The sequence below is a fragment of the Artemia sp. Qi Xiang Cuo genome, chromosome 7, assembly GCF_049724085.1.
Source record: "Artemia sp. Qi Xiang Cuo chromosome 7, ASM4972408v1, whole genome shotgun sequence".
Lineage (NCBI taxonomy): Eukaryota > Metazoa > Arthropoda > Branchiopoda > Anostraca > Artemiidae > Artemia > Artemia sp. Qi Xiang Cuo.
Genome location: NC_142800.1, coordinates 73,140,826 through 73,153,229, shown reverse-complemented (window position 1 = coordinate 73,153,229; position 12,404 = coordinate 73,140,826). Strand labels below are relative to the sequence as shown.

Genomic DNA, 12,404 nt, shown 5'->3' with positions numbered 1-12,404 from the left:
AAAGAGGCTATCGGAACATAAATTGTCAATAGAAAAAGCCGTGAAGCTCTGCCAAAGGCCTGATAGTTTTGATTCCACCTTGGCTTGGTACGGTTATGATAACCTACCACACTTCATTTTGTTTGATAACACCTCCGTTATTGCCTCCGCTAAAGGTCTAATGCAAGTGTTGAGGAAGGTAGTGAAAATAACTAAGCGTATTCATAAAAATTCACCCTTAATAGAGTTACTGGAGAAACGTATCGAAGCCTCATCTATAATAAACTTATTGATTCCCATCGTTCATATATTATTTCACAAATTCATGTATCGCAGCCTAATACGATGTTTGGTAATACAATACCTGGTAAGCGATTGGCATTCAAAACAGCCTTACATAAAATGAATTCGTATGTTTGATTAGCCAGTTGCCCTTTTAATGTTACTTGGAAAGGGTCTCTTCTATTTTAGTGCTTATTTTTAATGTTTTTTTTATCTTTTTTTTTATTTTGTCCTCTGGACTTATCTGTATTTTTATTCGTAATTTTACACTGAAGACGGTTGAGCGGAATTCTGGACTGAAATGTTTGCATACTAGGGTAAAGGCACCGATGATTCGACAGTGCAATTTCGGAACCACTGTCGAAATTTTCCTTCAAAAACGGGATAGCTCTGCTTAGCCGTGACTTAGAGCGCCATCTCTTGGAGCCGTCGTTATATTTCGATGGCGCGAAACGAGGACACTATATCCGGTACACCCAGATATGAAAAGAACATTCAATTCAGTCAGTTTCCTGTTTTCGACACGAAAAAAGCCCCCGACAATTTTTCAGGTATGTAATGTTAAAACTGTCATTACTTGGTTATTTATTGCAAGAAAAAGTTGGGATAAGCGCCAATGTGTCGAGACACATCTGATCTTCTCTGAAATGTCGACACATTAGTTTTTTCTTTATAAAATCAAATGAAAATGGCGATGAAATGCATAGTTCAAACTACCTTACAAGTGTCGAAAATTCTTGTTTAACGTAGTGGAATACCAGGCAGACTAAAAAAGTTCCTTGAGCCGCATTGAAGCGTAAACATTGGCTTCTATCAAGGGATTTATTTCTTTGGCGAATATCTTGTAGTAATCTTGTCGAAATTTTGGACAGACAACAACAGGCCCTGTCGAAATATAGGTGACTTTGTCGAAACTTCACTGAACATGTAAAGCAGATGAGAAATAATAGGTGTCGAAATTCCAGGATCCACTGACGAAACCATAGGCACCATAGCTGTCGAATTTACGGGTGCTTTCTGCGCAATGAGAGATTTTGATGATTATTATTTCTAATAATATTTCAGATGAAAGAACATTTAAACAAAAGGTTTTTTTTTAAACTTTGAAGTTTTACTTACAGACACTGGATTTTTCCATCATCTGAGGAACTGCCACTTGGCCTCATATCATGCAGGGGCGTAAATTGCTTTGGGGCTGGGGGGGTTGTTGGGCCCCCCCCCCCCCCAGACTTGATTTTGCCCCTGCCCAGATTTTTGTAGACTATACCCTTATTTATCCTTCATCCGAATAAAAAATACAAATTTTATCGAATACAAAATCGTATACGAAATGACGCGTAGGCCTATGTTTTAGACGAAACTAAGAATCTGCATATGAAAATAAAATCCACTAAATCAAATAAACTTCTTAAATTTCTTGAAATCCACTCCCGTTTTCCTAGGCCCTATCCCTTCATAAATGCTAGTGAAACGATTTTGCTGTATTAAATTTTGTATACTGAAAACTATTTGTATTTAATAACGTATATGAAAATTTTTTGAACCAATTTTGTTATACCAAATGCTACATACTACAAACGATTTTGTTAGTTTTATTACTTCTACTTTCTGCATAGAAACTTTTCTACTTTTTGAAGAAAAACAAAGAAACAAGAATATACGTGTCAAATACACCAGGTTCCGCCCACAAGTATTCCCCAAGCATTTAGACGGGTGTCGAATTTGTAGGTAAAAATGCTCTAATTTCGGAAAATTGGAGTTTTGTACCCTTTCCAGACAAAACTTCAAACTTCTCATCAAACAGTTAGATTCCTAGATGTTTTTCCTACATACTGAAACCCTTTTCCAACCGAAAGTCTTTAAATTAAGACTTCTAGAGTAGAAAAACTGCTCTTTTGAAAAAACTGTTGAATCATCAGTTCGACACCCAATTCGCGTGTCAAATTGGGTTCCAATTTGCTTTGAAAATCGTTAACTGTATCGTTGTATCAACTTGGCTCGTAGAAAAACTTTAAGTTCGGATAACTGGAGTGGCATACCCTGTCGCGACAAAACTTCAAACTTCTAGTCAAACAGTTAGATACCTAGATCTTTTTCCTACATACTAACACTCTTTTCAAACCGAAAGTCTACAAATTAAGACTTTTAGAGTAGAAAAACTGGTTTTTTACAAAAAATGTCAAATCATCGGTACCTTTACCCTATTCTTCCTTTTTTACTTGTTGTGATTATCCTCATTTTTTTTTCTTTGTTCCTATTTTGTTGACTTATTTTTGTGTTTCTTCTGTTTTGTATTTTGTTTTTCTACCCAAAATTCTGTCTGTAATTGGAATTATTCAGTGTTTCTTTTTTTCAGCCCTGAAGCAGGCGGTTTCATATCAGGATTTGTGTATTTAGTGTCACTTATCACTTTTTTGATGCTCATTTTTTTAAATGGGGTTTTTATCGACAAGGTTCCCCTATCCGAAAGAGAGGTAAGACCCATGCCTTTTTAATATATTTGATTTCTGAGCTCTTCCTTTTTTTTTTTTTTTTGAAAACAAATGAAAAGCGACCTAAAATTGTTAAATCACTTTAAGTAAAGGTATTAAAACTACGATGCTAATAAGTGCCACTTATTTCTAATTAATCTCCGGAATTCTGTTACTAAGCAATTGAAATGTTTAGCGTAAAAGTGTTTGGAAATTGTTTTATGGAACTCTAAAATTTCCTATTTAGCCTGAATAGTTAATCAGTTCATTATGTTGCCGCATATCCGTAAATTCACGAAAATGTACGGGAGGGGGATATATTGTGCAGAATCCAGAGGGCGCGATTTTGTTATTTTTCATTGAAAATACCAACAAAAGGAATTTTTAAATGAAAACACCACAAAAGGGGTATTAAAAAAATTTGAGGAGAAGCGGGGGAAGACAATAAATCTCCTTTCTATTATTGTTTTAGTTTAAATGTATGCTTTCGTGTGTATAGATTGTATGTTTTGAGCTCAACATTCGGGCCTCGATATTCTGAAGGTGTTCCCAATATGCTTTTTATTTTATTTGCCTTCTTTTAGGGCTCATGGTCAAAATATTCTAAGTTCAAAGCGGCTTGTGAATTCTTTTTTCATGCATTAATTTTACTATTTTTAAGAATGAAAAATGTCTTAATATATTGAAGTAAATTTTAAATTCGTGTGTAGAATTTTTTTTGTTATACATACAAGCATCTAGAGGCCCCTTTGAAATTTTCAGATTCATAGGATTTTCTTTTCATATCCCCTGTATTTTATGCGATGAGAAAAAAACAAAAACAAAAAACTACTTTTCTGATTGTCTGCATTGCCTCCCAAAATTACCGTTACTTTTCAGCTACTGTTAGTTTCATGCAAGGGACAAAGCTGCACCCAACTTAATAGATGCTGACATTAATGGTCTTTAAACTGACTGTGGCAAGCAAAACTTTTTTTTCACATATATCCAAATTACTTTATCAAAACATAAAACATGGCAAGAATGACAGTAGTGAATCTACCTTGAAAATGTATGAACTTACATTTGCAGACATGATTTTTACATCCATGTATTATCTATATGCACCGAGTGATAAGGTTTTTTTAAGAAGGTATCAAACCAATAGTGGTGAAAAAATAATGTCAAAACGGAGGTACAATGATGATTTTACTAGTATTATTTATTCTACAAATGTGTCACGACAGAACCATTAAAATACCTCGGAAGAGAACTGTGTCATCAAATCTCATGAAGTGTGAATGCGTCTTAGGTTTCACAAAGTTTTTATTATTCTTTTTTTAATGGTTCATGATGCAAACTTAACCTACTGGATTCAAATCCACTACCGAATTTTCTTTCTATACATGATTTCACAGTTGGAGATAATTAATAAACTTTATTAGATCGAAATATATTTTAAATCTAGACAATGGCCCAGTTCTTAAATTTTGTACATCAAAATAAAAGCAAAATAATAGTTTCAAAGTGAGAATGTATTCCAGGCTAAATAAGTCTTCCATAGTAGACTATATTCCTTTATTTTCTTCATTCTCATATGATGGTATACAGGCACATATGTAGATGGCGAGGGGTTGAAGGAATCGGTTCATGAAATTTCCATGCTCCTAATCTTTACCTATATTTTTGTTTTATTCACCTATTTTTGTTTGATTTATTATGCTTCGCCTCTTGAAAGAATTAATACATTCTATTAAATTGATATAAATTTCAAATTTAGGTAATGGCCCAAAATTGTAATGGCCCAAAACAGTTTAGAAGTGTGAATGGTTTTCAGCTTAAATGAGCATTCCTGGTGGACTCCCAGTTTTTGTTTACGGTGGTAGCTATTAACTATTAGCTTTTAACCGTAACTCTTATGGTGGTAGGCAAAACTTTTTTTTCGCAAATATTAAAACACCTAATTAGAAAACATTGTACGTGAGAAGATTAACACTTGTGATTCTACTATGAAAAGATGTAAACTATAACTATATCTTCATACATAATTTCTCCGCCCACCCATATATAATATACGATGTTTTTTCTTAGGCCTATATACAGTTTCAAGACTAGGTCAATGAGCAAAAATGGTATCGGAAAGGAAAAACAAAGACGACCTTGTCAGTATTACTTGTTTTAGATTACAAATTTTTGCTGGAGCAAAGAAGACTGAACCTAAGCATGGATTTTAATGTCTAGATAACCATGAACACTATGATATTTTATTTTGTCCTTAAAACACCTCCAATGGTTATTCGGAGCCAGTCCCGAAGTTGACAGAAATAAACGCAAAACATACGCCAAATGAAAAAACGTTTATCTCGGGTTTTGTGCACGTGTACAATGCTACCCTTTATCAAATTGTATATTTATTGTTTTCTTTCTTTAACCTACTTGTTCTTTTGACTATTACTACTACTTCTAACAACTCACCGCAGCACCAAGCCGTCTAAAGCCAACACAGCTACGCACGCTCCTCCTCCAGCCCAATCTGTTCAAAGATTGAAATACAATCAGTTATTGACTTATGGTATTTATTGAATCAAACCGTAATTTGGTAATGTCCATCAACGTGGTTTCTGGAATAAAAAAAAAATGTTTTTTTTTTTATTTGAAAAAAAAGAGAAAAAGACATTTCAACGGGACTGTGGCTCTTGTCATATTTGATATAATAGTATTCAGATACGTAGGTAGAGGGGAACTTATGAGTCCAGCTTACAATACACTAATTTTTTAGCTTCCCAGTGTCTCCCTATTTTCAGAATTTTTTTTTTTCATGAGTAATATGTTGTGTTCTAGATTCAAATCCGTTGACAAATTTTCTATCTCGATGTGATTTAACTGTTTGAAAGAATAAGTGAACTTAATTAGATTTAAATAAATTTTTAATTTTAACAATAACCAAGTCCAAAAGTGTTGTACTTTAGCAATATCAAAATAATAGTTTCAAAGATGAACTCTTTTTAGCCTGGACAAGTCTTCCCTAGTAGACGCTTTATTTATATTTCCTTTATTTTCATATAATAGTATGCAGGCTTGTATGTAGGAGGGGAGATACTTTCACGAAATGTTCATGCTCCTAAGATTTCCCTATAAGTTTCGTATGAATTCCTTATTTTTTAATGTTTTATTTTTTGGTTCACCATCAGCATGTAGTCTATTAAAGTCAAATCCGCAAACAAAACTGCTAATGATCTTTGATAGTATATTTACTAATGATAATGGTGACTCGACTGTTTGAAATTTTTAATGAATTTTAGTGTCTTGAAATAAATTTCCAATTTAGAAAATGGCCAAGTCCGTAATTTTGTACTTCAACAATATCAAATCAAAAGTTTCAAAGAAAGAACAGTTTTCAACCAAAATGATTCTTGCCTTGAAGACTCTTTTTTCTCTTATTTTGTACGATGGTAGACGAACTGTTGATGTAGGGAATATTTTTCGAGCCTAGGCGCTGAAGAATTTTCCTGAACCTTCAGGTTTTCCCTAAATTTCGCTGTATTTTTGTTCAACTCACCTTTTTTAGGGACAATAGTCAAAGTGGATTAAGGCCGAATCGGCTGGTGAATTTTCCTGTGTTGAAATGACTCCACTGTTTGAAATGATAAATAAATTTTCACAGATTGAACTAAGTTTTAGATTATGTATAGGTATATTTTGATCCCATCCTTTACGAAATTTCGAGAATCTTAGAATTTTCCCAGTTTTCTATATTTTTTTTAGGGCTCATAATGAAAATAGACTACGTTGAAATCGGTTAATGATTTTTTTTTCTTGAAGTCATTCCACTGCCTGAAAGACTGAATAAATTTTACAAGATTTTGCTTAACTTAAATTTACATATATCTAGAGATATGTCTTGACCTCTGGCCTTGACGGAATTACCAAACTCTTTAAGATTTTCCAAAATGTTCCCTATGTTTTATTTTAACTCCTCCTTTTTTAGGGTATGATTAATGATGTAGAAAATTCAAATTGGCCAAAAATTTATTTCCTTGAAACGATTCCTGTTTTTAGAGGAATGAAAGAAATAAAAGGATCAAATTTCCAAAAACATAAATATATTTCTCTACATTGAATTTAATTTAACCTTGTCCTGAATTTATCAATTAAGTTCTGTTTCACTCTATTCCCTTTATATGTAGTGTGTTTTACTTCCTCTATGAGTCTTGTTGAAGGTTCAGAGATCTAACTATCTTCAGTTTCCTTTATTTCTTTTAAGAATCACAAGCATCTGATAGTTTTTCCAGAAAATTCAATTTATTTAATTTTTATTTGTTTATTTCAGCTTGAAGAGTTTTTAGCCGCCCTCGTTTCCATCTCATGGATGCACTCTTTAGGCTTTGCTGATGACGTTTTAGATTTGAAATGGCGATACAAGCTGATCTTTCCACCCCTTTCTGCACTGCCTTTGTTGATAATTTATTATATACATATTGGTCTTACAACTATAGTTATGCCCAAGTTCCTCAGAGGATTTGTTGGTCCTAATTTAGACCTAGGTAAGATTTTATCCATGCGTATTATTTTATTGTTATGTGCTATGGAGTAGCTAATATTCTTTATTAAGTATTGCCTCCAATATTTGGTGTGCATTCAAGGAATTTGGTTTTAAGCTGAGAAATTGAATTAAGAAATTGAGAGACTGGATTAAGAAACAGAGAAACTGAATAAAAAAAGTAAGAAACTGAATTAAGAAAATGGGAAACTAAATTAAGAGACTAAGTAAATGAATTGAGAAACAAAGAGACTGTATAAAGAAAGAGTAAAAGTAAATAAAGAAACTGAGGAACTGAATTAAGAAACTGAGAGACTGAATTAGAAAAATGAGAAGCTAAATTAAGAAAATGAGAAACTGACTTATGAAACTGAGAAAATGATTTGAGAAACTGAAAAAATTAATTAAGCAACTGAATAAAGAAAGTGAGAAACTGAATAAATGAACTGAGAAACTGAATCATCGTCTACAATTTTTATTGTTCATTCCAGGTATTTAGTTTTAAGTTGTAAAAGCACCATCCCAAATGTGGCTAAAGAAATGAGTCGATTTTTGTTGTTGTTTTTTCTTTTTAAAATAAGTATTACTTTGCATAGAATATAAAATTAGTTCCCTTGTATTATTTTGTCTAGCTTTTCCTACAAACTATATTTCCTACAAACTATACTTAAGCAGAAATTAGAAAAATAAAGAAGAAGAAAAGAAAAAAGTCCTTTGATGTCACATTGACATTTGTCTGACAAAAATCGTTATTTTTCCAGCAATATTGTCCAGCGGCAACCGTACTTTCAATGTCCAAAAAATCCTAATTTTTTAGCTCTTCTTACATTCATAAAAGGTATGTGGTTTTAATGCTCAACTACTGAGTGTCTTTCTTTATTTTCAGGTATTTTTTATTATGTGTATATGGGGATGCTCGCAGTATTTTGTACAAATGATATTAATATCTACGCCGGAGTAAATGGCCTTGAAGTGAGTCAAAGCGTCATAATTGCTTCTTCGATATGCATATTCAATGCGGTGGAACTGTCAGGTTAATTGTCACGATTCCACCGTTTCTCCCTCTATTTTATGCTGCCTTATATTGCCACTAGTCTTGGACTTTTGAAACTTAACTGGTGAGTATTTTTTGATGGACGGGTTCTAACGATCTAACTAGGCCTAAAAAATTTAGGAGGGGGGGGGGGCATCCAGGAATTTGTTTTAGTGAGGGACAACCTGTTTGCAGGGGGAAGATCTAGTAGCGGAGAATCTCTTTTTATTCATATGTAACGGGAAAATCCATACCTATTGAAAAACTTGATATTATGAAGGCAGGATGGGGGGGGGGGGGTCTGCCACCCTTAAAGTACTGTCCAAGCTATGCCCCTGGGGTAGCTTAAGTCGTTAGCCTCACAGCAATTTAGCAATATGAAGAGAGCTTCTTGATGATAAATTAAACTACATTGTTACTTTTTTTTAATAATCTTGTTACTTATGCATTTAGGTTTTTTAGATACTCTAACGACTGTAAGTTTCAAATTGATCAGTTAAAAAAAGTTTACTGACCCTTTTACGGTCCCCCTTATCTAATTAAAACGATTTTTTACAAGAGCATTGACAAAGATAAAGCATAAACTGGAAAACGGAACACCAAATTCTCCTAATCTGATTTAATTTTACCCTATAAAGAAATTTGCTGGAGTGAGAGATGATTCATTTTTGAAAGTCATTATGGTTGAACTATTAAGACACCAAATCATAGGCAGCGCTATCTAGCGCTGCCTATGATTTTGTTGTTACATCAACATATGTTGTTGTTGTTACATCAACATAAGAATGATGTTGGCACAATGTATTATTATTTATTTTTTTGGTTTTTTGGTTTATTTTAGACCAGGGCACTTCGTATCGAAGGAGTTGTCGTAGAAACTTCGAAAAGGATGCATTCGATTGGAAATTGGAAGAACTTGTGCCCTTTTTAATAGCTGAAAGGGATTGGAAGGCAACTAAAACCCCTTCTACGCCCACCATTTCCTCAAACACATCCAATCAAAATTTTTGAGATAGCCATTTTGTTCAACGTAGTTGAAAGATCTGGAAATTATGTCTTTGATAAGGACATTCCCCCACAGCCCTCAGGGCAAGGGTTGTAAGTTATGCCTCTGGAGCATACGAGGTTTTTATAGAAAGCGTTGTCGTAGAAACTTTAAAAAGGACTCATTCAATTGTAAATTGAAAGGGCTAGTGCCCTTTTTAATGGTAAGAAGGGATTGGAGGGCAACTAACCCCCCTCTCACGCCCACCATTTCCCAAAAAACATACAATCAAAATTTTGAGATAGGTATTTTGTTCAACGTAGCTGAAAATTCTGGAAATTAGTTCTTTGACGATGACACCCCCCCCCCCCCCCCCGCCCTCAGGGCAAGGGTTGTAAGTTTTGCCGGGGGGGGGGGGCATATAAGGTTTTTATAGAAAGCGTTGTCGTAAAATCTTCAAAAGGGCTCATTCGATTGGAAATTATAAGGGCTAATGCCCTTTTTAATAGTTGAAAGTGATTGGAGGGCAAGGAACCCCCCTCTCACGCCCACCATTTCCCCAAACACATGCAATCACAATTTTGAGATATCTATTTTGTTCAACGTAGTTAAAAAGTTCTGGAAATTAGGTCTTTGAGGATGATAACCCCTCAGAGCAAGGGCTGCCAGCTTTGCCCTGGGGGCATATAAGGTTTTTATGGAAAGTGTTGCCGTAGAAACTTCAAAAAAGGCTCATTTGATTGAAAATTGAAAGGGCTAGTGCCCTTTTTAATAGTCGAAAGTAATTGGAGAGCCATTAACCCCCTTTTCACGCCCACCATTTCCCCAAACACATCCAATCAAAATTTTGAGATAGTTATTTTGTTCAACGTAGTTGAAAGTTCTGGGAATTATGTCTTTGAGGATGAAAAACCCCCCATACCCCTCATGGCAAGGGTTGTAAGTTATGCCCTCAGGGCATATAAGAATTTTATAGATAGCGTTGTCGTAGAAACGTCAAAAAAGGCTCATTCGATTGGAAATTCAAAGGACTAGTGCCCTTTTTAATAGTCGAAAGGGATTGGAGGACAACTAACCCCCCTTTCACGCTTACCATTTCCAATCAAATCCAATCAAAATTTTGAAATATCCATTTTGTTCAACGTAGTTGAAAGTTCTGGAAATTAGGTCTTTGAGGATGAGCCCCCCCCCCCTTCCCATCCCTCAGTGCATGGGTTGTAAGTTATGCTCTGAGGGCACATTAGGTTTTTATAGAAAGTGTTGTCGTAGAAACTTCAAAAAGGGCTCGATTGATTGGAAATTGAAAGGGCTAGTGCCCTTTTAAAAGTCGATAGTGATTGGAGAGCAACTAACCTCCCTCTCACGCCCACGATTTCCCTGAACACATCCAATCAAATTTGAGATAGGTGTTCTGTTCAACGTAGTTGAATGGTCCGGAAATTATGTCTTGTAGGATGGCAAATCCCCCACACCCCTCGGGGCAAGGGTTGTAAGTTATGCCCTAGGTCCATATAAGGTTTTTATAGATAATTTTGTCGTAGAAATTTTAAAAAGGTCTCATTCAATTGGGAATTGAAAGGGCTAGTGCCCTTTTTAAAAGTTGAAAGTGATTGGAGGGCAACTAACCACCCTCCCACGTCCACCATTTCCCCATTGCCCTTTGTAATAGTAGAAAGTGATTAGAGGGCCAGCTAACCCTCATCTTACGCCCACCATTTCCCCAAGCACATCCAATCAAAATTTTGGGATAGCCATTTTGTTCAACGTAGTTTAAAGTTCTGGAAATTATGTCTTTGAGAATGAAACCCCCCCCCAAAAAAAAAAAAAACCTCAGGGCAAGGGTTGTAAGTTATGCCCTGGGGGCATAAGGTCTTTATAGAAAGTGTTGTTGTAGAAACGTCAAAAAGGGCTCATTTGTTTAGAAATTGAAAGGGCTATTGTCCTTTTTAATAGTCGAAAGTGATTGAAGGGCAACCAACCCCTCTTCACGCCCACCATTTTCCCAAACACACCCACTTAAAATTTTGAGATAGCCATTTTTTCACCGTAGTTTAAAGTTCTGAGAATTATGTCTTTGAGAACGAGACCCCCCCCCCCCCCACAACCCTCAGGGCAAGGGTTGTAAGCTATGCCCTGGTGGCATATAAGGTTTTTATAGAAGGTGTTGTCGTAGAAACTTCAAAAACGGCTTATTCTATTGGAAATTGAAAGGGCTCGATAGAATTGAAATAAATGAAACCCAAAAAAACAGAAACTAAAATAAATAACAGAGTTAAACTCAAGACGAGCAGAAATTAATATGAGTAGCGTTCTAAAACCCTATGCTTTCTAAAAGCCAGAATGTAATTTCTACTTTACTGAAAAAAATCTCTTAGGTGTTTTCATTTTTACGACTTTATGAAAAAAAAAATTCATTAAGATTTAAAGAAAAAAATATCAGCATATGTATATTAAACTGACAATGGACATTTTTTTCAGTAAATTCATTTGAATGTTTTTCAGCAAAGCACAAATTTTATTCTGGCTTTTAGAAAGCATGGGTTTAAAACCCCACTCGTATTAATATCTGCTCGTTTTGAGTTTGACTCAGTTTCTGTTTGTTTCGGGTTTCATTTATTTACTGATACTGATTTATTGTAGTTGTATACTTGGTAAATTGTTTGATTCTATTTTTGTTCATTTTTGGTTTAATGGAGTTCTTTTGAAAAACTTGTTGAGTTTTTTTGAAAAACCTATTCTGTGGAAAAAGTTTTTAATTAATTTTTAAAATAAAAGATGGTTGTTTTCCGTTTCAATTGGTCGTCCCGAGGAAGCCATAAATTAGAAAAGGAGGGCTTAACTACATATCATAGCTCGCCAAACCTAACAAATAGGGCAATACACGATATAAATAAAAAAAATTAATCGAATTTGTCTTAACTAAGGCATTTAAGGTCCTTTCTAGACCTTATTATTGTTTTATTTTATTGGACTTATTTTATTGTTGTTATTATTAATTTATTATATTTGCCATAAAATGTAGCACAGAGGCAAAGAAAAGTTTCATACATTTTCCAAAAAAGATTATGGGACGTATTCGAGAAACTGATAAATTCTGTTTTTATTCAGTATTTTTAAAAACGCTTATGCGCAATT

General features: G+C 34.4%; 1 protein-coding gene across 1 annotated transcript in view; it reads left to right on the top strand.

Annotated features, from left to right (window-relative positions):
• LOC148950666 (UDP-N-acetylglucosamine--dolichyl-phosphate N-acetylglucosaminephosphotransferase-like) overlaps window positions 1–12,404 on the top strand; it is a 76,477-nt gene that overhangs the window by 38,785 nt on the left and 25,288 nt on the right. The window contains 3 exon segments of the mRNA XM_089091699.1: window positions 2,618–2,735; window positions 7,042–7,255; window positions 8,138–8,369. Coding sequence (XP_088947825.1) covers window positions 2,679–2,735; window positions 7,042–7,255; window positions 8,138–8,369 — 503 coding nt within the window. The 5' untranslated portion in view covers window positions 2,618–2,678.